Raw genomic sequence first — 26,399 nt, forward strand, 5'->3', positions numbered from 1 at the left:
CTCTCAATGGCGCATATAGATTCTGGTTGTCTGTGGTTTCATTCTTCATTTAATATATAGATAGCTAAATGGACGCTACAAAACTCTATCAAACCAAATCATAGTATCAGGCATATCAGAGAAATCAGCAATAACACCAAATCTATCCACTTTTCCCGCAACACTGATATGAAACTCAGCTTTGACAATCGCCGATGGCTCAGGGACACACATGTACTCGAACACTTCCGCTACAAAATATTCACCTGATACATGTTTCAGATTCATGCTGACATTTAAGCTTCCTGACAGGACAACACGCAGTCCTGCCTCTTCGTCACCTCGTAGACTGATCATAAAATCCGGATAGGCGGGGTGCGTGTATGTGCCTGCATATTCTTGCAATGGCAGGGTATGAGACAGACCAGGCGAGGGTGCAGAGGGATATAAACGCTCCTTAGCCGTCAAACGCATTTTTTCAATTTTGGCAATTTTCTTTTGTTTTCTGTGATTTGGTCAGTATTTCAAACAGAAGTCACACTAGGCCTAGTCCGGCACAGAGACTTACAGCTCATAGAGATCGATACGTTCTTCCTTGGGGACATCAAGTAGATCATCAATCAAATGCCACGCAAGAACTTCCCGTCCCGGTCCAGTCGCATTACAGAAAACAGCCACACCCCAATCTCGTTTCGGAAAGAAGATCATCGTAGCCGTCATACCATCCAAGCCACCAGGATGCAAAACGATAGTCTCACCCCGATAAGTCGAAATGATCAACCCAAGCGAATAAAACGCCTGCTGCGTAAGCTGTGGAAGCATCTGAGGTACAAATGCCCTCGGCTTCATAAGCTCTTCGTATCCCGTTTTAGAAAGCGGACCCGACTGTCGAATCATTGACCGAATATAAACCGCATAATCGCGGACAGACGAAATCACAGCGCCCGCGCCACTCAACGTTGCCTCGCAATACGGGATCTCGACGGGTTCGGGAGATGCCGAATTCCAGCCGTAGGCTTTTGCTAGGGTCACGTCGTGTGAGGCGGCGTAGCGTCTCGCATCTTCCAGTGAAAAGAAGGTCGAGTTCATGCCGAGGCGTGACCAGATATTTTTGCGAAGAAAGTCACCGAGCCATTCTCCCGTGACGGTTTCGATTGCGTGCGCTACCGTGATGAACATTGCGTTGTTATATTGCCATGTTGTTCGGATTTCTTTGTCCATTGGGAGATGACGCAGGTTTCGGACTATGTCACGGACTGTGCCTTCGCGACCTAGTGAGATCATGTGTCCTGGTAGACCAGTTCTATGGGAGAGGGCATCTTCCAGTGTGATGTGGGATGTTGCGTACTCATCTTGCACGACAAAGTCACCAGGGATGAGTTCGCTTAGCGGGGTCGTCCATTTGATGTTGGGATATTCGTCGTTATCGACTAGCAATGATACTGCGGAGGCAGTGAAAGATTTGCTCGTGCTGCCCGTATAAAATAATGTGTCTGGAGTGACTGGAGTATCGGGGTAAGCAGCAACTCCATATCCCTAGGTACCTTTGAGTATTCGTGGCTCTTGGGGGGGATTATTGAACATACCTCAGCCCATGTTTCATCTCCATCGATAACAGCAATAGATACTCCTTGAATATGCCATTTTTCCAGTGTTGAATGAACTAGTTTTGCGAATTCTTCGTTGAGTGGAGACACTTTACTGGGTTTGGGGTCAAGAACTGCCATTGCATACAGTGTTGTAATGTGTAAGAGGCAAGCATTCTAACTTTCAATTCTTATTGATTGAGTGAACTCCAGCCCCTAATTCTTCATACGCAAGATAATACGAGGCCGCCTGCCCCACATCTTCCATACTGACTGTAGAGTAGATAGTGATGCCGAGGCTGGGCGCTAGACGCATTAGGCAATGAGGAACGACGGGCCTACGTCATTGGTTCACATCCACGCATTCTTACTAAGGGCGAATTAAAATTTAGTGAACCGGGATACAGCCATGAGATGTAGAGATCCCGATTACATATCCCGGTATTATCAAACCTTCTCGTATTGTCCATCTCCAGGGCTGAGAATAGTCCCGGTCACAAACTCTTTATCCTCACTTTCTTGAACGAGATCGTAAAACAATCCCTTCATTCTCAAAAGCTCTGCAGGCGTTCCAATTTCTCCAACTTGTCCCTCATTAATCACAAGAACTTTATCAAAAGATGCGATGGTGCGCAAACGGTGCGCAACCACAATTAGTGTTCGGCTAAGTTCATTTCGAATGGCATCCTGAATCAATGCATCCGTCTGGTCATCAACCGATGATGTAGCCTCGTCAAGAATGACAATCTTTGGATCCCGAACCAAGATCCTTGCAAGACAGAGGAGTTGGCGTTGGCCCTGCGACATATTCATCGCGCCTGCAGTGACTTGTGAGTCCAAGGGAAATGAGCCAGACTCCTTTTTACCTTCCCCTGTAAGAAGTTTGACACGTCGCAAGGCCTCGTTCAGTTTCTTCGTTGGATATTGGTTGAAGTAGTCAAGATTTGATCGAATCGTGCCTGAGAAGAGGACTGGATCTTGAGGAATGAACCCAACCTTAGACCGAAGAGACTGCAAATTGATAGTGGAAATATCGGTTCCATCAATACAGATAGAGCCAGACTGAGGATCCAGAAAGCGGAGGAGCGCGAGAGTTAAAGATGATTTGCCCGCTCCAGTGCGACCGACAATTCCAACTCTTTGGCCAGCATTCACGGAAAAGGTTATGTTCTTCAGGACCAGAGGAAGACTAGACGAGTAGGCAACGTTCAATCCCTTGACTTCGACTTGTCCATGAGGTGGCCAGTCTGCTGTTACTTCAATTCCACCTTGTGGCTCAGTCGACAATTTGGAATATGCAACAATGTTGCCAGCTGAGCCCATGTATCTTTCCAGCATACCGAAACTGTTGGCCGCATTGAAAGTAGCCTTTGAAAATCCCATCGAAAATGTGAGAGCAAACCCCATGAGAGACGCATCCACCATAGATCTGGATCTAGTTGATAGGAGAACAATTCCAGTCCCTGTTGTGAACAGAATGCCCGCAAGTGATATTTGAAGTCCAAGCCATCGATTGAATATCCAGAAATGCCGACGAACGGTAGATAGATTATCAATTCGACGGTGCATTTGGTCCATGAACTGGTCTGTTACTCCAAATGCTCTGATGGTCGAGACACCAGACGCAGAAGTAGTGTAGTATTCGAGTATCTCAGCGTTGGTCTCAGCTTCGCCCAATTTGCAAGGTCTTCGGGCTCTGTTGTAGCGTTTGGCAACTCGGAAACACCAATATAGGAGACTCAGAGTTAGACAGCTTGTGTAGAGAGAAGTGTTCATCCTAGAATTGAGGGATTAGTCGAGCATTCCGTCTCGTTTTCTTGGTGGAGAAGATAATTTATTACCCGACAAACGAGACAATCATCAGCTTCACGATACTGTCACTAGTCTCAGACACGGATTCCAATAAGAAATCATCAACCATCCTCATATCTGGATGAAATCGTTTGAGTAGCTCTCCCACAGGAGTATTGTCAAGCCAAATAAGCGGCATACGGATGACCTTTGCGGTCATTTTTCGAAACAGGGCTTTGGAGGCACGTAGGGAGCCAGAGTACATATGGAGATTGAAGAGAAACTCCATCACGATAGCAGATAGAGACCCCAGCAGGTAGAGATAGAGATTGGTCTCTAAAGCTTTCCCCGTGGAATCAAGCAAGTCGTATGCTTTGGTCTTTAGACGCGCTGAATTGATTCGGCCGAGGGCCCAAGTTGTCGATGCCATTACAATTTGCTTAGCGACAAGACCCAGCACGTAAATTGTCGCAAATACCAGGCCCCCAGCGTCCATGAAGTACATCTTCGAGGCTCCAAATTCCGTTTGTTGTACGAGATCTTTGGGTTTTTGTTTGCGATTGACAGGCTTCTTTGGCTTCTCTTCTGTAGATGAATTCACGACAGTGCTGTCTGACTCCCATTCATACTGTCGCTCACTTCCTTCAATCGTGCGGGCATGGCGCACAGATTTGTCATGTAGCTCAACAGCATATTTCGCCTTCGTCAAGCAGAGAGAAACATGATGTGTTGCGAGTATTCGTGTGCGACCTTGACAAAGCTCGCCAGTGAGTGCTTTAAATATATCGCGAGAAACATGAGCATCAAGAGCGGCGAAAATATCATCTAGAACCAGTATTCTCGCCTGCGAATATATAGCCCTGGCAAGAGCTACTCTCGCTCTTTGGCCTCCACTGAGTTTCACGCCTCGGAGACCAATAGAAGTTTCATCCCCAAGAGGGAGAGCAGCAATATCAGTTTCAAGTGCACATGCTCTCAGCACTTTTCGATATCTGGTTTCCTGAAGAGGACTTCCAAACAGGATGTTATCTTTCACTGTGGCATTTTGCAGCCATGGAGTCTGGGAAGCAAATGCCACAGGCTGCTCCTGTGCTGGTGATTCGATGCGACCACGAAGAAGATCCGCCTCGCCGAGAATCGCAGAAAGCAAAAGACTCTTGCCTGAGCCCGTTTCTCCGTGGATGATGCTTAGCTCACCGACAGGAAATTCAATCTTAATATCACGGAGAACGAAGTGCTCTGACGAGCCGGGCTTCTCTTTGTTTTCTTGTTGTTTCTCCAAGGGCCAGGTAATGCACGCATTTCGGAAGGCAACAGAGCCCGTTGGGCTAGGTACCAGAATTTGCTCTAGCTCCGGCTCCTTTAGGTAATTTTCCATACGCTTCGCATTGACTCGAGCACTGAAGTAATCTTGGAACACCACAGGAAGTAATCCTAATGTGCCCTGGAGGTGCGGCAATAGTTCGATCATCGTAAATATGATAGATGAAGAGACATTGGTTTCTGTATGCGCATAGCTGATAATCGCCGCGGCAGCGACAAGGAAAGGAGATGCGACCTTCCATACAGAGCGAATATTGATAGCGACAAAGGTCTCGCGCAACCTATGTAGCTCCTCTCGGCGACAAGCGTCAATTCGCTCTTCCCACTGCGACTCCATGGCCGAGAATTTGATCTGGCGAAGTGTATGAAGACCTTCAGAAACAACTTTTGTCTTTCTATCTCTTGCCAACGTCAGTCTTTTTTTCGCAGCTCCCACGTTCTTGACGACCCATGTGTGTATAGGCACTGTCCCTGCTGTTGCCACCATGGCCACCAGGGTGCTCTTCCACCCAAGCAGTTTCATGAGAAACGCTAACGCGAAGAAGAGCTTGAGAAATGAAAAAGGCAGCATGTAGTTGACTGCCGTGAACTTACTAAAAGACACAGAGTCGGAAGATATGAGGTTTATTGCCGCGGGCTTGTCACCAGTGTCTTTATCTTGGACTCTCAATGCTTTTGAATACATGGCCATAATTAGCTGTGCGCGAATCGGGATTCCCATTTCGGACCACTGAATCCAAGCCATATGGTAATGGAGCACAGTTTCGCATACAGAAGAAACTGTAATGCCGATCAGCCAAATCCAAGCGGCATTTGTTGGGCCTTCGCTTTCCAGGCATTTTATCAATTGCATGATGCAATAGGGGGAGCCGAAAGTAATCACCGATCGCACTAGCATAAAAGTCCATTGTTTGACAAATCCATGATACCATTCAGCGAAAATAAGGTTCCACAGCGAGCCTTTGGAGATTTTGATCAATGGTTGAGTTTTCGACTTGCTTCGAAAATTCAGTCGCGGCAGTTGGTCGAACGCAAGGCTTTCTCCAGCAATACGAAGGGCACCCGAGCACCATTGCATAGAGTATCGCTGGGCGGCCGAACAGCTATTCTCAAAGTCCACGGGGCTTCCCTCCGGTGTGAAAAGATTTGGTCGGCGTGGATACAGAATCTGCAAAACTACTAGCAGAACCGCAGTGTACATTTGGCATGATGATATTGATAGATCGCAGAAGGGCACTTCGTCGTCCAAGGCTCTCCTGTGAATTTGCGAAGCAAGGATTGCAATGGAGATAAGTGATCCCCTCAGCCCAGCGGCGTACAGACTGACCGGACTCTCCTCCCAATGTGAAAAGAGGCTATGCAGTGAAAGAAGAGGCTAGATGACGAGTTAGCTTAGGTATTGAGATCTGCATTGGCAAACTCGCCCATAGAAACTTGATCCAGGATATTGGTTGATACACATTCAACTCCATGCTCGTATACTCACTGCTTAGAAGAGCAGCCCCAAACCCCATCCATGACAATAGCGATGTCAATACGGTGAGGCTTCGTATGCGGGTCCAGTAAGCCACCTCTGAGTCTTTTGAAGCAGTACCATCGTTGTCGGAATACATAATCTGCAAAATTTAGAGATTTTGCAGAGAGACCAGAGGTGAAGTGAGAATTCGAAGGTGGGGAAGTACTAATATTTATCGCGTGGTGATCACAATTGCTTATCCGTCTTATGCGGAGCCCCGTCGGAAGCTAACAGGGGTACATGGCACTACCGAAATATGATTGGATCAAGATAGCCGGTGGGATGCTGGTTGGCATAAATGCTTCATTGTCGTAGGGCCCGTTTTCCTTGGAATTGTCAGCCATTAACTCAACTTGACTTTCAAACATGCAAACATATCCATAACAAGTCTCCGTGAATGCCTTGAGATACAAGTCGAGTTTTGTGGAATGCAGTACACCTTTGGGAAGCAAGATTGTTGATCGAAGACAGATCCACGTGCACGCATCAAAGATTCAAATCATGCAGTAGATGAGGAAGGATGAATAGAGAGAATTGGACAGAAGAGATGGGAGTGGAAGAGAAGATGTTGGGTTGTGAAGAAAAGCGCGAAGGGTGGCAGGAGCCGAAGGTAATTGACTCCTCGGCTCAACAATTTGTTGAGATATTGAATGTTAAGGCAGCAATTTTACTCGGCGAGATCATGAACCTAATGGCTGAAAAGGAGTTTCGAAAGCCCATTCTTCTTGCCCAACTTGGAGGAATGTTGCTCTATGAAATACGCTGAGAACAAACGATTTATATTGAGGCATGGAATGAATACCGACGGTGAGTTGAAAGATTTCATCCTTCAGTCTACCCAAGCGTAGTGTTTATGCGACCTGTGTCGATCATTGGCTCCCCGTAGATTATATATGAAAGCGACACTGGCAGCGAAAGCAGTACGGGACTCATCAGCTGGAGAGTTGTCCTTATCTGATAAATCTGATAAAAATGTAGAACTCGAACCGAAGTTCAGTTGCAATTCCAGATCGCGTCACCAGCGCCAAAGTCTCAATGACGTTTCGCTCCAAAGCTTATTCTTTAGATCCAGCACCTGGTCAAATTCACAGACCAGTACCGGGACTGCAAATGGCAGCCACTATTCCGCAAATCAAATGCGACCCTTGGTGAGTCGTCTATCACCTTCCTAGGGCGCTTGCTCTTTCCTCTTGGGTAGACTTGCCTGGTCACAGTAGGCTTGATGGCGAAGGCTAACTTCTAAATAGGCATTTTCTCCCTATTTCAAATTCATACACACGGCTGTGTCGTTTATTTCAGTAAAGCAACCTTCTGAACATTCACATGCCACATACTGACACGTTTCACTTTTACACATTCTATCGTGTGATCGGCCATCCAAGATCCTTCGACGCACTTTTGAGTACATCATGGATCATGTTGTACCGCGGGTTAACAAATAAAGTTCCATGCGACATTTAGCTATAATAAATGAGGGACTTATACACATTAATACATACAATTAAAGGGTACACCTTTCTAATTCAGGGGCATAAACATATACAGGTAGGCACTGAGAGGCGGAGACATCAGCCTTGCTCATGGTGAGTCAGACGTGGTCACTCAGTTCTGACCAATAGTCATGAAGGGATATACTAGATCCACTCTTATCGCCTTATGACATTTGATCGCTCATCACTAAGCGCGATTGTGAATGGTTTGCGGTCTAGGATTAGACTCAGAATGACCAATGTAATTGAATAGTCGATGTTTTGCCAAGACAAAGGTCATCTATTTTTTTCCTTCTTCGAGATTCTCGGTGGCACTTAGGGTTACCTTCCAAGGAAAGACTCAAGCTTTAAAGTTGGCCTAATTACCAGGCTTTTTTCCCTTCTGTCAACAACATCAAAGAAAGTTACACGAAACACCCTGAAAAATGAGTGCCATTCAAATTCATCAAATCATGTCGGAAAGGATCTTCCCGAAAACCAAGCCAACAGAGGTTACTAAAGCGTTGTCATTAATTGATGCAACGACAGTGGACTTCTCAACATCGTGTGCCATTTGGTTTTGTGAAAAGCCTGACACACGAAATGGCTTCAATCTGTCAGATCACTTCCCCCAATCACTCACAATCGCTCTTGATGCTTATCCCCAGTGGACTGGTCATTTGAAAAGCATCACGTCTCTCGATTCGTCTGAATCCACGGCTGAGACAGCTAAGTTTCCTCGGCATGCGCGCCGATATGGTCGAGTTTATGTTCACTATGGTACATCTTCAGATCCTGGTGTTGAGTTCGTTACTGCCCAAAGCACGGCCACCCTGGATACATTATGTCCCGCTTCAAGGCCCACGGAACAACCAATATACAACCGACAAGGAGTTCCGCTTGATGAACTGGTTCCTTCAGTTGAAATTGCCAATGCTACTCGACTGATGGTTCCCAATGAAGCCGGCATACTTCCACCCTTGATGGCTGTTCAGATCACCCACTTGGCCTGTGGAGGCTTTGCCTTGTCGGCGAAAGTCGGACACCCACTGAGCGATATTTCATCGCTTGTCCATTTTGTTAAGGACTGGGCGAGTATAAGCCGGTGGATTCTTTCAGGCTCAGTTTTGCCTGCCCCACTGTTAGAACCTATCTTCGAACCAGATCAACTCGACTCCGTGGCTGCTGCAGATATCAATGCGGATACCCCAGACCCGGAAATTCTCAAACAAGCCGCAGCCCTCCCTTTACATCGGTACGACTGGTGGATCTCAACAGTCGGATGTCCATGGGAAGCAGTCATCCCTGAGATACATAGATCCCAAGAGATCCACCCGGTCGGCACCTCCATGCCCTGGTCCGAATGGGACTCTCAATCACCCGTCTCCCACTACGTGATCCACCTGACTTACGGACAAGTGGAAACAATATGGAAATCCGCAATCGAAGGAAGTCCGCACGAAAGTGGTGTCCTTCGAATCAGCCGCCACGATACAGTCCTCGCGCATATATGGTCGTGTATCGCTCGGGCTCGTAACCAACACGAAGACTCAGGGCCCTTACATTGTGACCTCACTCTCGGGTTGCGATCGGCTCTTCATCTTGAAGAACGATTCGTGGGGTCGCCGAGTATGATGGTGAACATCGAAATGACCGGGACGCAACTTACGTCCTCGGAACAGTCAGGCGCGATTTCTCAGAGCATTCGCAAGACCATCAATCAAATGATTCGACCAGCTGCCATCGCTGCGCACCTTCATAGCTTGGCTTATGAGACTTGTCCGCAGCGGATCTGGCAAGCTTTTCTTGGTTCCAGACATCTTCTTGTTACGAGCTGGGCTCGGGCTGGTGTTTATGATGTTGATTTTGGGCTAAACGACTCGCCGAGGATAAGGTATGCTGAAGGCGTGATTCCTGATTTGGATGGGTGTGTTCTCATCAAGGAGGCGCCACCCTCACCGAGTGCTGATAGCTCGGGTGGGAGCTGGACGGACAATGGGGTTGATGTGTCAATTCATCTCCGAGCAGAGGATATGAAGCGGTTGACTGTGGATCCATTACTTCTTCCTAGGTCTAAATAATGAAAAGCACATTCACCAAAAGAGAAACAATTCAGCGAATAGTTGAGTTTCAGTATTTTAAGATAAGGTTCATTCTTGTTGCGTACAGGTTACGGCTTGACTGGCGTATAACTGGCATCAGTATGCATCAAGATTTTGGTCGAGCCGTACTTGCAAAGCCTAAAGACGGTCACCGGATCAAGGAAAAGGTCAAAGTGGTGCAATGCAATATTGCAACGATGCAACAGTGCAAATGTTGCAACTCTACGCTCGGGCCACCTCCGAAAGCGGCAAGTATGTAAGGGCCCGTGATATGCGCGATCGAGTACACATGGCCGTGATGGCGTGCACAAGGTCCTATTTATCTTCCGTGTGGTAGTCAGATCTTTCATTTCTATACAGGTACAACCTAGCTTTGTAAATACGTTCTATGGTGAAGGGGAAAATAAGGGGAAAAAATATCCAATCATACACGGTTCCCTTCTTTGCCTCCGCCAAGCGTCGAATCCCGCGAAAATTCGAATCTATAGGCCTGAGCCCGTGTTCCCCCGCAAAAGTTGTCTCTAGTCTTTTTCTGTCTAGCCTCAATTGCAAATTCTAGACAATTCTATGTTTTAAGTTAACCGGGGAAGTTCATTGTCGCAGCCCCTGAGTGGTGTCTGATGTTTCCACGGGTGGTGGGTACGCCGCAGTTTTTTTCTAAAACCTCCGCAGGCCTCCGCGGGTCCGATTCTTGAAGCACACCCTTTTCGACTCCCCCCGAAGAACCCCCCTCCTCCTCCATCTTCTCCCATCCCCACCCGCCTTCTGTGCCTCTGCACTCTACGACCGTTGCAGAATGGCCGAAGACAAAGTGCACGAGGCCGCCGCCTCGGCGGGAGGTCCCGTGCCTCCTTATAACGGTGCGGGCAAGGTTGAATACAAGGCTCAGGATGCCATTGAATCTGTTGATGAGGCTTTGCGGCACTACCACTCCACGGAGGGACAGGGTTCGGACTCATCTATGACCAAGGTCATTCAGAATGCCAAAGCGGCCACAGAGAAGGAACAGAATATGAGCCTGATGGAGGGTTTCAAATTGTACCCCAAGGCTGTCGCTTGGAGTGTGCTCATCTCGACTTGCATTGTCATGGAGGGATATGATATCAGTCTTGTGAACAACTTCTATGCTTTCCCGCAATTTAATAGGAAGTATGGTACATTGCAAGCGGATGGTTCCTATGAGGTATCGGCTTCGGTAAGTCAATACGGTTCAACCCTCCCACTCCCAATGGTTTTGGTTTGAGCAGTAAGTGTTTGACAAAGAACTGACATTTACGGGCTTTTTTAGTGGCAATCGGGTCTTAGTAACGGTGCTTCCGCCGGAGAAATCATTGGATTGTTCATCAACGGATGGGCTTCGGAGCGATTCGGGTACCGATACACCATCATGGCATGTTTGATCCTTGTCAGCGCGTGGACAGCGATCTTTTTCACAGCCCCGAATATTCAGTCACTCTTGGCTGCGGAAATCCTGTGCGGTATTCCCTGGGGCGTGTTCCAGACGTTGACCGTCACATACGCCTCTGAGGTGTGCCCCGTCGCGCTGCGTGGATACCTGACCACCTACGTGAATTTCTGTTGGGGTGTTGGCCAGTTGATTGGAATCGGTGTTATCAAGGCAATGCTAAACCGGGATGACCAGTGGGCCTACAGAATCCCCTACGGACTTCAATGGATGTGGCCCGTCCCACTGTTTATTGGTATTTGGCTTGCACCCGAGTCTCCTTGGTGGCTGGTTCGGAAAGGACGGACAGAAGATGCAAAGCATTCCCTTGAACGATTGACTAGCAAGGATCGCACAACCGATTTTGATCCCGACGAGACGATTTCGATGATGGTCCATACAACTGCTTTGGAAGCTAAGATCACACAAGGTGCCAGCTACCTGGACTGCTTCAAGGGCATTGATCGACGCCGGACGGAGATTGTCTGCATGGCTTGGGCATTGCAGAACCTGAGTGGTAACACCTTCTCCAATTACTCGACCTACTTCTTGGAACAGGCTGGACTATCTTCTTCCAATTCGTACTCCTTCGCCATGGGTCAGTATGGAATCAACATGGTTGGCACATTCGGTGCCTGGGCGCTGATGGCTTTCGGAGTTGGTCGCCGATCACTCATTCTGTACGGACTATGTGGCCTCTGCACCATGCTGATGATCATGGGATTCCTCGGACTCGTCCCGGAGGCGCACAAGGACGCGGCCTCCTTGGCTACTGGCTCGATGATGCTCGTGTGGGCTCTTTTCTACCAGCTGACGGTCGGTACAGTCTGTTATTCCCTGGTCGCCGAGTTATCGACCCGCCGTCTGCAAATCAAGACGGTTGTTCTCGGTCGTTGCCTGTACAACATCGTGGCCATCATCTGCGGTGTCCTCACACCGTACATGCTGAACCCCTCGGCCTGGAACTGGAGCAATTACGCCGGTTTCTTCTGGGGTGGTATCTGCTTTCTTTGCATTATTTATGCCTATTTCCGCATCCCTGAGCCCCGAGGCCGCTCATTTGCCGAGCTGGATTTGCTTTTCGAGCGTGGAGTCAGCGCTCGCAAGTTTGCGACCACACAAGTCGATGTGTTTGATGAAACTATCGAAGGACAAGTCATCGATAACTACCGGGCACAAAAACATGCCCACAACGAACCGAGCCAGACGGAGAAGAATGCTGGCTTCCAATGATGCGACGTGTCTCACGTTTATGATTTGAGATTTTTTACATATTCTGCGCGCCCACATACACCATACAGCATGGGGAGATACGATTACTGAAATGTACATAATGCATTGTCCTGTATTTAGCTTTAATCCACCTAATTGAATGATTCGACTACTTTACATGTTGATCTCCACTTTGTAAGGCACAACCGTCCCACTAGTGGCGGATCCACGGTTGACAGCCGTTAAGGACCACGCCTTCTGCCAGGTTTCCCGCTTTTACTCTTCACCGGTTTCAAGATATCTTCGTCGTCGCTTTTATTTTACGTTAATAGGACTTTGCTTTTCTTTCGACTCGCACAGATTCTTTAGGATTCCGTCGCGCGGGGTTAGTGGGGGTTCCACTCTTCTGCAGGATGGACACCACATTCATCACAATACATGGCAAGCCATTCCCGCCTGCACTCTGCAAGCCCATCTGTGGGGGTCAACGTCTTAACTAACGCAAAGCATAGATCTCTCGCGGGATGCCTCAATTCGCTATGCCTCGGAAAGTATCCAGGTAGTGCTTGGGTACCAACCATATGAGGTGCTGAATCGCTCGTGCTGGGACTATTTCCATCCCCAAGAACTGCCATTCGCGCGCAGTGTCCATGGTCGAGGTGTGCGGTTAGATAAGGCCGCGGTACTGAACTACTGTTCAATCCGACACAAGGATGGTTCTTGGGTCGGATGCGAATGCGTGTTTACGGTTGTGTACGATGTGTTGATCGCAAGTACCACTGTCTATGGACGTGGGAAGGGCAGTCAGAGTAAGCTCTTTCATCGCTGTTCCGTGAACATTGCTGATTTTGGGGGGGCGTTTAGACCGCGCCGTCGATGCTCCTATTGTCCGCCATCTCTTCGATTCCTCACCTAATGACTCGCGGTATCACATGCTCACGTGGTTATCCAACAAGTTCTCGCAACGTCTTGATGAGCCGCTTCATGAGCCAAGGGCGGCGATGTTCGTTAATAGATTTACTCGTACGGCGACAATTATGTACGCTACAAGTGGTGTGAGCGAGATCCTGGGCTTGAGCCCCAGCCAACTTATCTCGAAGAGCTTCTTCTACTGTATCCAAGAGCGGTGCTTGCGGGATGCAGTTAGATGTTTGGAGAGCGCAAAGGCGAATGACTCGATTGCCTATCTGCGATTCTGGTACCGGAATCCAATGCAGGATGATAATCCCGAAATGGCTCAACGAGGACTCGTCGCATTTTCTGACCCAATTCCTCCTTTGGAGCTGGAAGCTGTCGTGTCGTGCACTTCGGATGGGCTGGTTGTTGTTCTTCGTCGTGCGAGGGCCCCCATACCTACCAGCACGACTATGCCACCTCAGCCGGTCCCCGTTTACTCGAAAGGTCTTTTCGCAGCACCGTGGGCTCCCGAGCCGGTCTACTCTTATGGGGAAGCGCCACGTCCTCAGGAGAATGTTGACCCGAATGTGTGTTATCCGGAGGTGAAGTCTACGTTTTGCAAAGACGATCATTCTTCAGGCTCCGACTTTACTTCAAGCTCTTCTGCTCCTAGCTTTTCAGTGCCTTCCCAGCCTGAGGCCAAGGCTAGCAGTTCCGGTGGTCCTCCGGCACAAAGCCTCATGGATACGATCCGGGAGGTGGCTGTCTTCGCTTGGGGTATTGTTGGAATCAACCGGTCGCTCGAGCAATACAAGCGCGGAACGCCAGCAGGCAATGCTCAGCCGGAGGATGCGACATTCGATGATAACTGAGGGGAAAACGCTGCGGCAGGCCGTGGCTAGCAGGAACCTCCACATGTTACGTGGTACAAGCATATATTTCTAGCAATTCGACTCAATACCAACATTTGTAGTATGGGAAGCAGTGGTTTCATGAATATGTCCGGCATGTTTACTCATGCGACCACTCAGGCTTCTTCTTCTCAGCGAAAGCAGTCATACCTGCATGCATGTTAGCAAATCCTTCCACAATTAGGATATCAATATAAATCCACTCACCAATTTTCTGATCCTTACTTCCAAACAACCCATGGAAAATTCTCCGCTCGTACTCAACACCCTCTCTCAAAGAAAGTTCCTGACTCTTATTCACCACCTCCTTAGCCGCAAGCGTAGCAACCCGACTATTTCCCGCAATCTTCTCAGCAGTCTTGAACGCAACATCAAGCAACTCCTGGTGTCCGCCCTCAACAACCTCGGCCGCGACACCCCATGCACCAGCCTCCTTTCCACTGAAGTTCTTGCCTGTCAGAATCAACTCCATGGCCTTACTCTTGCCAACAGCTGCAGTCAGACGCTGCGATCCACCCGCGCCGGGGATAACACCCAGCTTGATCTCAGGTTGTCCAAAAGTGGCGTTGCTGCTGCAGTAGATTATGTCGCACATCAATGCGAGCTCGCAGCCACCGCCGAGGGCGTAGCCTGAGACAGCGGCGATGACGGGTTTCCGGATGCTGTTTGCTAGGTGCGACCAGGGGGCGATGAAGTTGTTTGTGTATGCCGATGCGAATGTTAGGGGAGCCATTTCTTTGATGTCGGCTCCGGCTGGGTTTGTTAGGTATGTTACGTATTATAAGGTTATGAGTTTAATCAAATGGGGCTGTTTCATACCGGCGAAAGCCTTCTCGCTGCCTGTAATGATGATAGCGCCGACATCTTTGTCCGTGTCGTACTTGCTCAATGCATCGTTCAGCTCTGAGAGAAGAGGGCTGCAGAGAGCATTCAAAGCCTTGGGTCGGTTGAGGGTTACTGTTTGAGCTTATTAGTACTTTTGTTTTCCTTGGCATGATTATCCTGTAAGTGTTGCTCACTCATGCCAACGCCGGGCTTTGGGGTCGAGACGAGGATGTGCTCATAGCTCGGCCCGGTGGAGTAACGTGCTCGAGCTAGGAAGGAGGTCAATGGGACGGCTGTCTTGGAGGTAGCGAGACGGGCACAACGACGCGCAAACATAATGATTGTGTTATGGCAGAATTGTAGATTATGAATTATGGGTGGAAGAATAACTTGGTGTTTAGAGTTGGCAAGGGAGGTAACTTATGAGCATGATGTAGCTCTCCCCGCTACCCCGAATTGGGGACCGAAGTTAACCGTTCCGACCGTTCCGAGGCAATTGGCGTGATGAATGGACCCAAGTTGTTTTGACTCCAACGCCGTCGACTATGGACTTTTGGACTTCATTGATGTCATTATTAGAATTTAAGCTTAATACTATCATCACCTTGATTCTGACCTCGTGCTCCAGTCTCTTAATGATATTCACTGAATATCGCAATTATCAGCTCGCAGTTCTCAAAGATGAAGGCGGTCAACACCGAATGCATGTGCTCAGTGACTAAGCCGCTGCAAGCAATGCATTACATAATCAAACATAGCCCCAAGTCACATGAGATGTCAGTGGCTTCTGCCCGGGTCATCTCAACGCTGATTGGCGCACATCCAGGGGACACTTTGCGTCTGTTTTTCAGAAACAACGCATTCAGCATTGCGACTTGCGACTTCCATCGGGCCTCTACTTCTCTCCCCTATACACCTCCTCGCAATCATGGATGTTCCTGAGCCGGACCAGTCGCCCTTCACTGCGGTGACCGCCCACACATCTAAGCTGACCAGGGTGAGTGCCATGAGGGGCTTGCCTCCCCGGATCCCGGAGGTATCCCGCAAGATGAAACGCTGAAGTACTAACGCGAGAACAGCACTATCAAGCTTGGCTCGATGCCTCGACTCCCTACGCTACCTACCGCTGGGTCGGATCCGCAGTCCTTCTGCTGTTCTTCTTCCTGCGTATCGTTCTCGCGCAAGGATGGTACATCGGTACGTTTCTCCGTGTTTCGCCATCACCATCGCGACGATTCTCTGCAACAGGGATTGTTTCCAATGGCAATGGCAAACGTCGACCACATAAGGACTGAAGGCTAACAGCTTGTTCACAGTCGCCTACACACTCGGCATCTACCTCCTGAACCTCTTCCTCGCCTTCCTCACCCCCAAATTCGATCCATCCCTCACCCAAGACGAAGGACTTGAGGACGGCGACGCAGGTCCCAGCCTCCCCAGCAAATCAGACGACGAATTCCGGCCCTTCATCCGTCGTCTCCCCGAGTTCAAGTTCTGGCACTCGGCCACCCGTGCCATTGCCATCGGCTTTGTATGCAGCTGGTTCTCCATGTTCGATATCCCGGTCTTCTGGCCCGTGCTGGTAGTATACTGGATTATTCTCTTCGTTTTGACGATGCGCCGACAGATTCAGCATATGATTAAGTACCGTTATGTGCCTTTCTCTTTTGGCAAGACTCGGTATGGACGGTCATAAAAGCATGGAAGAATCTCCTTTTTATTGCATGACTCTACTATGTTCTGTGTTCTGCTAAACATCCTAATTGACTCCTCTTTACGCCCTTGGTTCAGTTATAAGGAACCTAGACCTGCAGAGGCGTTGTCATTGGTTATGTGTATGTGTCCTAGAGCTACTGCTAATGGATGAGATGCGATGGTTACGAGCGACTGTGGGTACGGAAGGACGTTTGGGAGTCGGCCTTGATGAAATCCTATAATCCCATTCTATGAGAGGCGCTTTGTTTTTCATTTGTTATTATCTGCGTGTTCTCTTTAGCTCTTCATCTGTGAAATATGATTATTAGACTTGAGCCTAGTAAATACTCGCTTAGATTCCAATTCATGATCTGAAATTGCGTCGACAAGTACACAATTGCATTCTATTCATATCTAGAACGAATGATCAAGTGCTGGCTAATACATACTAGGGCTATCTATTCTCATTTTAGACTCGCTCTATTCACAGAAAACCATGAATCAAATTTTGGCATATCAGCCTAGGCGCCACACACGCCGTAAACCCCGTATGTGCGGTAACGGTAACAATAAACAAGCTCAAAACAGAAGGGGGTAGTCATTAAACAATAAGGAAAGAAGTCATGGGAACGGGCATCTTAGATCTGTAAGTCCTCAACGCTAGTTGAGCGCTTCACTGTGGCAGTAGCGATATCACTGAGGGAGAGCGCGGAAATTGTACGGCCGTTTTGGGGACGGACGACGTCTGCTTCCTTTGTGCAGATCCATGTTGAGGCATACATGTTGACACTGGCTTACGTTAGTTTGGATCCGAAGTGATGGACACGATAGAGATGCTGAGCTTACCGGTCAATACATGTGCCGGGGAATCGGGCGCCAACGCGGCGAGCTGTGAATCCGTTTTGTTCAAAGTACTTGATGTACCAGGGATCGATACTGGCGGAGCGAAGGAGAATACGGCCGCCGACCTTGAGGGCGTGGTTTAGACGACGGGCTTGAGCTGCTGCTGCATCTTCGGTTGGGTCGAACCAGTCCATTGAGTCCATGACCACGGCGATAGTCAAGGTACCAGGCTTGATACGGTTGATGACTTCATTGATCTCGTCGGTGTGAATGCGGAGGCCATCAAAGGCACCGGGTGTGGAAAGCTTGACGTGGGCCTGGGGTGACAGGTAAGTAGGGTGGCATCTGGATCAAGTTAGCTTAAGCCCATGTATAAAGATAGGTGTCAACCGACCTGCGCGAGAACTTGCCCTGTAGGCAGAGGTAGTAAAAGTAATTATCGTTGCTGAGGAGTGTGTCCTTGACAACGGGATCAAGAGTATCCACAACATATTCCCAGATGGACTGGCCGCTGACATCCTTGCTCTGCTTCATATCTGAGTTCAATCCGTTCCGACGGAAGAAGTCATCCACAATCATGTTGCGCTGGTTGCGAGGCACACCGGCAGCCTTCCATGCGAACCACTCGGTGCTGACGACGGCCCAGTTCAACGGCTTGCTCAGGAGGATTCTGCGGACCCGCGGCCAGATTGCACGCTGCTCAGCCAGAGTCTGAGCCTCGCACATCTTGCGAATCTCTCCATCGAGTCCGAACATCTTCGCCAGGTAGCGAACCATGCGGATAGCGTGGCGGGAGCCACCGGTCTCATATAGACCGGCACCAGACTTGGATGTGAAAATATGGCTGTGCTCGAGCCAGTACTGGAATGCCTGGCTAGACAGGTGAGGGCTCATTTTTGAGATGAGCAGCTCGCGGAACTGGGGATGCTTGCCCTCGCCAAATATTTTCCATGTGTCACGATGACCCAGTGCAAGGTAGCTGGCTACCTTCAATTCAAGAAGATGGTTCTGGTTAGGATTCAAGTCAACCGCATGCACACGTCGCGGGTTCTTCTGGAGGTAGTCGAGAATATTGTCACCAGCACTAGTGATAGCCAGGATCACGTCGTCTGGGCCAATGTTCAACAGGCGATGGTCGACACGAGGGTCTTCCCAGGTGAAGGCATAGATGTATTCATTCTGGAATTGGGTGTGCTTGGGGAGCATGTCGTTGTAGTGGATTCGGTAGTGGTGGTTCTGGTAGAAGGAGGATGGGAGAGGAAGGTTCGCACTCAGGTTGATGACAGCAGACTCGTAGGCTTTGGAGCGAATCTCGCTAGTGCTCTGTTCAACAGCTTCGCTCATTTCCGACTGGTGGTTTGCGGGGGACAAGTAAGGAGACTCGGTGAACAAGGCATCGAGTTTCTCGATGGCGGCTTGGCTGGACGGGGTGGCGGCGATCTCCTTAGGGCAACCAACAAAGATATAGTACGGAATGCCACCGAGAAGATAATTACGGTCGCTGGCGGAGAGCACGGTTCCGAATTTGTACTCAAGGTAGTCACGACGAGCAGCCTCCAGGCTAACACGGTCAAAGTCGAACCATGCGCGCCAGAAGACACGACCGAGCCAATTAACGTGACGGTTGAAGGCACCACCGGTGTAGTTGCGGGAGGACACATCGACGATGCTTTGGACTATCCTAGCTGTTAATAGACATCCATCCAGAACACCTCATATTACATACCGTAGAAGTCGCAAACGCCGAGCACACCAGTAGGGGTGAGGCGTGAGGTCAAAGAGTCGACAACACTGTAGTAGTCTAGAAGATGTTAACAGAGATGCCCATACATTCTGAGTATCTTCACGTACCTGGGATCATGGAAAGACTGTAACTCATGGTGATCAAGTCGGCGCGATCGGTTGTGACAGCATCCTTCCGCGGTGAGGTCTGTCGCTCAGGAAGTTGGAAGGATCGGGCATCCTGGCAAAGGACAGTGACGTTCTTCCATCCAAGACGCTCAAATCGCTTGCGAGCAACATCACAGAGCGACGGTGAGAGATCCACGATGTAGACTTGATCGAAGAACTTTTCCACAGGGACGAAGGCTGACATGGCTTCGACATTGTATCTGCCAGCGCAGCTGGTTAGCCTCAATCCTCAAGTAGTGTCCTCATGATTCCTACCCAGTGCCGCCGCCGATCTAAAAATCCAGTTAGCTTTGAAGCGGTTAAATTTCAAAGTCCAAAACTCACATCCACCCAGACTGCCTTTCCGGCCTTGATATCTTTGCTCTCGACCTTCTGCTTCAACTGCGCCGCCACGAGACCCAGCATATCCTCGCGACCCTGGAGAAGTCGGCGACGGGTAGCATCGTAGACAGTAGCCTGCACAAGTAAGCTTCCTGTTTCTGTTTCGCCGTTCCATTACCATGGGGCGCACCTGTGTTCTGTAGAAGCTCTCCAGCGCATCTTGTTGACCGGATCCGGACCTGTCGTGAGGCTTCAAGAAGTTCGCCCAGATAAACTTCACGTAAGTCAACGGACCCTGGTCCATGTTGACCTTGACCTGCTGGAAGGAGACAAGGAGAACCAGGGCCACGAGGGCAAAGACCAGGAGCGCAGCTCCGCCGATGTAGAGATGTAACCAATCCATATTGAAGTGAGGCACACGAAATAGTTGTGTGAAGGAAGGAGGGAGCACGAGGGAAAGATTCATATACAACGCCTGTCCGAAAACGCCGATAGCACAAGCCCCATCACGAGGGGAAACGCATCGACCACATCCTATCAGCATAACACATGGGTGGGGAGGCCATGAGACTGAAATTGGCGGGGTTTAGTCGAAGCAGCTACGGATGGCAAGTGGCAAGTACCCGGAACATACGCCGACAGCAAGCTACTATAGTCCGGGGAAGTTACTAGTACCTGGTAATGTCCACTATTGAAGAAGGATCCGCTTGATGGTACTATGGATCGCCCCAAGCGGATCGACACCCGAGTTCGTCCATTTGATTCATGCGTTATCAGGCGGGGCAGCCTGAGTGCGGGCAAAGTGCATATGTTTGGGAAATTATTGGAGAAGGCAATACAACTTTAAGAGGAATTGGCTTTAACCTCCCTGCAGTAGTTCCGATAATCGGGGCCACTCAGGGCTCAGAGCGTTCGCATGTGTCGATGGACGGCTCCACTGGGGAGACCACAGCCCTTCACGTCGGCCCGTGGGGGCTTCAATGAGACCCCATAGGCCCGCCCGCAATCACCAATCAGCGTCCCGATCTTCGGCACATTGGGCCTTCCTCGGGTTTGAATGGGATCGCCTAGAACACGCATTTATTATGGTGGTTGTTTTCGTCTTTAATTTAGATTCTCTATGAGAGCACTTGATGATTCATGATTAAGGCCCATTGGTCACTTGTCTATTGGTAGTCCTTATCGTCCTGAATACGGTTTTGGGCTGAACAATGTACTAAGGCATGTTTGCAGGTACAATCCTCGCCTAACTTCATATGCATAGCCCCCGTCGGAGGTTCCATCTCTCATATTTCGTCTGGCTTAGGGGAACGAGCTCTTTAGGTCACTCGCTTATATATGACCACACGAAAGAAAAAAAAAACCAGAAATACATCAATGGTATTCCTATAATATCCTGGTGTCAAATTGCACCACTGAGGATGAAAAGATGAGACCTCGGGAGGAGAGGGGAGAGTTATCCATGGTTTTCTGTCGCTTGTCGACTTGCACCGCGCCACTCTGCATTCGTCTACCTATAAATAGTCGCCTAGCATCCGTCGATCTCTTCTTCCATAATTTTTTATCATAAAGAAAACTGTAGTCTTGTGTAGCTATTAGATAGACCCACAGTAGAATTCCAGAGTAAAACAGTAACCCCCACCAGTAGTGTACGTGTAGACGGTTTAGTAGGACTTCACGGTGTATTAAAGTAGACAGAGTAGGAAAGATTAGACTTATTCCTTTTTTTGCTCTTCAAGCCCTGTCCTTGCCCACCTAGCAGGTGTAGGAACTAAGACGGTCACCGGGTTTCTTCTAAGGGTCAACTGAATGACTTGAGTCATGAAGCTACTAGCTCCAGGGTTCTAGAGTCATAAGAATAGATGGCCTTGTCCATGACCTTGAAATTGCCTCGAGATCTGATATTTCCGACAGAGTATCGGATTCTTCCAATCAGAAATGCAGATTGTTCAAGAATTCTAGATCCAAATACAAGCCCAGAATATAGGAATCCTGGTGCTAATGTTCAGGTGTGAGGAATTCATGTCTAGGCAGGCTACTTTAATACTGTAGGAGTGAGCCGCACTAATCATCCTTTTTATTCTTCACGAGAGAAATTAATAGAACGTAGAGAAACAGTGTTATATCTAGTAGCATCCCATTCCAAAATAATACAACTGGAGTGACTTTGGTATCAGAGGAGTAAATGCTTAAATGCCGGTGTCACCATGATCTCAACTGGGCATGGGCCGTAATGTTAAACAAACTTCCTATAAAAGAGCTCTCTTATACATGTTTTTTTTCTTCCTCTCTGATAGCACACCTCATCATCATTTGACATTCTGCCACCTACCATTACGTAGGCCTTAGGATTTAACTCATTCTATCAACCTCAAGGATGAAGCGCCACGACCCCAACCCCATGTTCTACCGTGAACAAACACTAGGTATGGAGAGTCTTTCCTTTCTAGCGCAATGAAATACTAACAAGTAATTCTAGCAAACCTTCGTGTTCTCTTTGGAAGCACGGTCGAGATCTTAACCTGCGCTGGGATTTCTAGCTGCGTAATCGCATTTGCATACGAGACGCGACTTAATGGAAAGCGTTTAAAGATTATGCAGACATTCGGTGATGATGTGGAAAAGGCACTGAAGGCGTTACATGACATGACATGTAAGCGTCTTGCGGAGGCTTTCGCTGATTGTAATTTTATAGTACGTGCGGAGCATTTAGAAAAGTGCTTTATTGCTTTGCCTTTTCAGATACAATGCCCATCGGAGTGTACGGATTCAGAGCTTCTAGAGGAAGGCGTCTCAATTTATATGCCTCTTCCAGAGGAAGCGCTCGAGGCTCTTGAAACATAGTGTGATTCTACAACTGTTCAAGAAGGTATAAAGAACATCTTTGTGGTATTTAAATCCTATGTGAGTCCTGTTTCAAGCAGTTGATTATCAACAATTACCACTAGTAGGCCGGATTGCTCACTGCACACACTGATAATGGTGGTGACTTTTGTCGATACATCTGGCTTAAATTCTTCAATCACAATAGCTACATTTATTAGGTTTGACCATGGCTTGTTAGCTCCAACTGAGGCTTGGCGAAGTGATGCTCATTCCACTCCAGTTTAATGATAACCTATCAAAGTTGGCAGATTGTCCCTGTTAGAGATCCTTCGCTGCTGCCAAGGCCCAGCTCATAGAGCCAGAAGATAGAAGAACACCCGATTAACGTTGTGGTGTTGCTCCAATCTACCATGTTATAGGCAAACATTGTAACTGTAAACCAACAAATCATGCGCGCCGACGAATGGCTTCAGCAAATCAGAGAAGAATTGAGGCATATACCCAAGATGATACACTACCTGCTCAATAGTTTACGTACAAAGAAACGAGTGTTTTGCATTAAGTGGCTAAGAAGCTGGCCCCAAATAAGGCGTGATTGTGATAGATCATCAAAAGCTTAGCCCATTGATTGCCACGCATGTTCGGCCGCTAGCCTCCAACATCAAAATGCAAAGCTCTCCTTCATTGGCCCTCTGTGGGGTTTTTGGCCCCCGCTGACAAAACAACAATTCGTCTTCAACCAATTGCTATTGATCCATAGATCAAGATCATTGGGTCACGATCTTGATTACTATTTCGCCTGAAGTTCAACGCCGAAACGCCGAAGGCGAAGGCGCGAGCCTCGGTGGATCGTTGGATTATTCATCTCTTGTATGTATATTTTCTTTAATCCACCGCCCATCTCCAGGTATCTTCTCTCTATGAAATATAGTTACGTTCGTTCGTCAGTTGGAAGAGAAGAAATCCAATAATGACAGCTCATCCACCAGAACCTGCGGGTAAAGCTGACACCTCTGAGGCTGAGAAACAGTTGCCTGAAAAGCCCGACGACTCTTCACCACCTGACGGAGGAGCTGTCGCCTGGCTTCAAGTCGCAGGGGCTTTTTTCCTGTTTTTCAACTCTTGGTAAGTATTTGTAAATATTTTTTATCTGTGTGTCGTGTCTAACAAGCCACTCCTAGGGGTGTTGTCAACACATTTGGTGTGTTCCAAAGTTATTATGAAGATGTTCTTCTTTCCGGCTACTCAGCCTCTTCAATCTCCTGGATCGGCACAGTCCAAGGCTTTCTTCTCTTGCTCGCGGGCGTGGTCGTTGGTCCTGTCTTCGATAGGGGCTATCTCAAAAGCCTGATTATCATTGGATCATTCTTCGTTGTGTTTGGTTTAATGATGACCTCGTTATCAACTGAATACTATCAAGTCTTCCTTGCCCATGGCGTCTGTGTTGGAATTGGATGTGCATTTCTCTTCCTCCCTAGCATCGCCGTCGTCGCCACCTACTTTACCTCGCGACGCGCCTTAGCGACGGGGATTACCGCTTCAGGTGGTAGTATCGGTAAGTGATCTTGACAAGATCCCGTAAGGAAAGCTGTGCTAATGGCTATTTAGGCTCTGTGATCTTTCCTATTATGTTTCACAAACTCATTGGTTCCCTTGGCTTCGGCTGGACGACTCGTATCATCGCTTTTATCGTACTGGCAGGTCAGATCTTTGCTTGGGCCGTAATGAAACGTCGCCTACCACCTCCTAAAACAGCACGATCGCTTCTCGACCTCGACGCATTCCGAGAGCCGGTCTTCCTCGTCTTCTGCTTTGGACTGTTTTTCTCCTTCGTGGGCCTATACTTCCCCTTCTTTTATCTACCGAGCTTCTTCTCCTCTTCTCTCCATGCGAGCACCAACATATCATTCTACATCATCGCCATTTTGAATGCTGCCTCCGTGTTTGGGCGGATCACGCCTGGCTTGCTCGCCGATCGTATCGGTTCTTTGAACACACTTATCCCTATCAGTCTGATCGCTGCGGTTTTGTCATTCTCGTGGATCGGTATCCACAATGAAGCTGGTGCAATTGTGTTTGCGTGCCTTTATGGGTATGCATCTGGTGCAATTGTCTCTTTGCCACCTACTATCATTGCGCGGCTAAGCCCTAACCTGGCTACTGTGGGGACTCGTATGGGCATGTGCTTCACTTTTGCTGGTACGGGTCTGCTTATTGGTAACCCTATTGCGGGCGCTTTGTTGGATCTAGAGGACGCGGAATTCTGGAGAGCTCAGGTTTTCACGGCTGTTATGGTACTAACAGGGTCAGCTTTCTTCGTTGGATTACGGCTGATGAAGTGGAAAGAGGGGGCAGGTTGGAAAATTTGAGGAAATTATAAAGAAGGTATGTACGGCATAGACACTGCGTCCAGGTATATATTTCTCTGTGTCTTTACGCTAGTATGGTAGGCGCTTTTTACAATCCGCATACAGTATAACCAGAATTTTTGGGATAGGCAGTCGAATAGTATAGACAGCAAAAAGTGTGAGTCAAGATATGACTCAAAGAAACAAAAAAGAAATTGAATGAATCAAATTCTGATGGTTCCAGAGGGGGTCGAACCCTCGACTTTGGCGTTATTAGCACCACACTCTAACCAACTGAGTTATGGAACCCACATGTTGATGGGAATTGAAATATTTGTCCCAAGTGGAAGACTGTGGGTCACAGTCGGATAGAAGACGTCAGTGGGACCTAAGGCATCAAGGAAAGTCAATTTACGGAGTACAAAGCCCACATTAATCCAGGTCTAGAATTTTAAAATCTAATGTAATTACGACCGACTGTAGCTCTTTGCTTCTCAAAATACATGAGTATATAATAGTTAATACTGATAAGGCCACCGGAAAGGCAGAGAAAAATTTGGCCAAAGCGTGACTCAAGTGGGCGGAAATGACATTGGTCTCCACTTTAGCAGCCGGCCGGGAAAATTTTTACTAAGAATTAAGCATTTACAGTCGTAGTAGTAGTGTAGTGGTCCCTTTCGCTGTTTTTAGTGATCGCTTAATCTCAAGTTTGGTGATCGGGTGCCACGGAAGTTCTGGTTGTGGCGATGCTGGTAGGCTGGTATCGGGTATGTTTATTGCGGGAAAGAACGCTTTAAGAAAGGCCCTTGCTTTGTCTTCGTTTTAGGTGAGCTCTTGTGAGCCTACCTTTAGGGCCGGGGTGCACCCCCACGTTTCTTAAGGCTTTATGTAGGTCGCAGCTTTCTAGAGCTTCCCTTCACTAGCCTCGTCTAAGAACTGTCTCTAACGCGATGCTGGCTTTCTCTATAGTCCTATAGTCCAGGTCCACGCTCGGCGCTTCTATTGCATAAGCTGAAAGGCTGTAGTAGTGCTAGCATGGCCTCGTCTAAGCTCCGCATAGCTCGCCTGCTATCTTCGGCGTAGTTGATTGACTTCGACTTATTGAACCTTGAGATCTGGTGTGAACCACCGTTTGGAGTATGGTGTTGGGCGAGTGTCGGGCGTAAATTGGTCGATTGCCTAGGCTATCGCTGCTATGAGCTTCTCTATAACCTAGTCGAGTGTTGGCCGGGTCTTGATATCCTTCTAGGGGCTCATCTTCTGAGCTACCTCCCCGCCGATTCTGGCCTAGTCCGCGCGCTTATACGCTTTTCTTACTTTGTCGTTTAGCTTGCTCTGGGGTTGAATATTCCACTCCGAGTATGTGGCATGGTGGTTGGATCCGTATTTCTCGTGATATA

General features: G+C 48.4%; 11 protein-coding genes across 11 annotated transcripts; 7 read left to right on the forward strand and 4 right to left on the reverse strand.

Moving 5' to 3' along the window:
• Positions 1–75: 75 nt before the first annotated feature.
• N7484_004908 (uncharacterized protein) lies at positions 76–1,706 on the reverse strand (the record flags this gene model as incomplete). Its single annotated transcript, XM_057115328.1, has 3 exons — positions 76–484; positions 548–1,515; positions 1,566–1,706. The coding sequence occupies 3 exons, from the start codon at positions 1,704–1,706 to the stop codon at positions 76–78; spliced, it is 1,518 nt and encodes a 505-aa protein (XP_056975468.1).
• Positions 1,707–2,012: 306 nt separating this feature from the next.
• On the reverse strand, positions 2,013–6,197 carry N7484_004909 (uncharacterized protein; the record flags this gene model as incomplete). The annotated part of the gene is made up of 3 exons (XM_057115329.1): positions 2,013–3,342; positions 3,407–6,054; positions 6,189–6,197. The coding sequence occupies 3 exons, from the start codon at positions 6,195–6,197 to the stop codon at positions 2,013–2,015; spliced, it is 3,987 nt and encodes a 1,328-aa protein (XP_056975469.1).
• A 545-nt stretch (positions 6,198–6,742) lies between these two features.
• Positions 6,743–6,961, forward strand: N7484_004910 (uncharacterized protein; the record flags this gene model as incomplete). The annotated part of the gene is made up of 1 exon (XM_057115330.1): positions 6,743–6,961. The coding sequence occupies one exon, from the start codon at positions 6,743–6,745 to the stop codon at positions 6,959–6,961; it is 219 nt and encodes a 72-aa protein (XP_056975470.1).
• A 1,176-nt stretch (positions 6,962–8,137) lies between these two features.
• N7484_004911 (transferase family protein) lies at positions 8,138–9,745 on the forward strand (the record flags this gene model as incomplete). The annotated part of the gene is made up of 1 exon (XM_057115331.1): positions 8,138–9,745. One exon carries the CDS (start codon positions 8,138–8,140, stop codon positions 9,743–9,745), a length of 1,608 nt encoding a protein of 535 aa, XP_056975471.1.
• Positions 9,746–10,562: 817 nt separating this feature from the next.
• On the forward strand, positions 10,563–12,443 carry N7484_004912 (putative MFS alpha-glucoside transporter; the record flags this gene model as incomplete). The annotated part of the gene is made up of 2 exons (XM_057115332.1): positions 10,563–10,961; positions 11,055–12,443. 2 exons carry the CDS (start codon positions 10,563–10,565, stop codon positions 12,441–12,443), a joined length of 1,788 nt encoding a protein of 595 aa, XP_056975472.1.
• Positions 12,444–12,835: 392 nt separating this feature from the next.
• N7484_004913 (PAS domain-containing protein) lies at positions 12,836–14,191 on the forward strand (the record flags this gene model as incomplete). The annotated part of the gene is made up of 3 exons (XM_057115333.1): positions 12,836–12,905; positions 12,935–13,231; positions 13,287–14,191. 3 exons carry the CDS (start codon positions 12,836–12,838, stop codon positions 14,189–14,191), a joined length of 1,272 nt encoding a protein of 423 aa, XP_056975473.1.
• Positions 14,192–14,330: 139 nt separating this feature from the next.
• echA (enoyl-CoA hydratase echA) lies at positions 14,331–15,391 on the reverse strand (the record flags this gene model as incomplete). The annotated part of the gene is made up of 4 exons (XM_057115334.1): positions 14,331–14,380; positions 14,438–14,983; positions 15,050–15,187; positions 15,250–15,391. The coding sequence occupies 4 exons, from the start codon at positions 15,389–15,391 to the stop codon at positions 14,331–14,333; spliced, it is 876 nt and encodes a 291-aa protein (XP_056975474.1).
• A 592-nt stretch (positions 15,392–15,983) lies between these two features.
• Positions 15,984–16,751, forward strand: N7484_004915 (Rer1 family protein; the record flags this gene model as incomplete). Its single annotated transcript, XM_057115335.1, has 3 exons — positions 15,984–16,052; positions 16,135–16,252; positions 16,372–16,751. 3 exons carry the CDS (start codon positions 15,984–15,986, stop codon positions 16,749–16,751), a joined length of 567 nt encoding a protein of 188 aa, XP_056975475.1.
• Positions 16,752–17,388: 637 nt separating this feature from the next.
• Positions 17,389–20,228, reverse strand: N7484_004916 (uncharacterized protein; the record flags this gene model as incomplete). The annotated part of the gene is made up of 8 exons (XM_057115336.1): positions 17,389–17,539; positions 17,597–17,938; positions 17,988–19,269; positions 19,320–19,394; positions 19,445–19,704; positions 19,760–19,776; positions 19,829–19,960; positions 20,016–20,228. The coding sequence occupies 8 exons, from the start codon at positions 20,226–20,228 to the stop codon at positions 17,389–17,391; spliced, it is 2,472 nt and encodes an 823-aa protein (XP_056975476.1).
• Positions 20,229–22,202: 1,974 nt separating this feature from the next.
• On the forward strand, positions 22,203–22,669 carry N7484_004917 (uncharacterized protein; the record flags this gene model as incomplete). Its single annotated transcript, XM_057115337.1, has 3 exons — positions 22,203–22,251; positions 22,305–22,519; positions 22,568–22,669. 3 exons carry the CDS (start codon positions 22,203–22,205, stop codon positions 22,667–22,669), a joined length of 366 nt encoding a protein of 121 aa, XP_056975477.1.
• Positions 22,670–23,621: 952 nt separating this feature from the next.
• Positions 23,622–25,020, forward strand: N7484_004918 (MCT family MFS transporter; the record flags this gene model as incomplete). The annotated part of the gene is made up of 3 exons (XM_057115338.1): positions 23,622–23,776; positions 23,833–24,206; positions 24,260–25,020. 3 exons carry the CDS (start codon positions 23,622–23,624, stop codon positions 25,018–25,020), a joined length of 1,290 nt encoding a protein of 429 aa, XP_056975478.1.
• Between the last annotated feature and the right edge of the window lie 1,379 nt (positions 25,021–26,399).

Source organism: Penicillium longicatenatum (genome assembly GCF_028827895.1).
Source record: "Penicillium longicatenatum strain IBT 33135 chromosome Unknown contig_2_segment0_segment0, whole genome shotgun sequence".
Classification (NCBI taxonomy): domain Eukaryota; kingdom Fungi; phylum Ascomycota; class Eurotiomycetes; order Eurotiales; family Aspergillaceae; genus Penicillium; species Penicillium longicatenatum.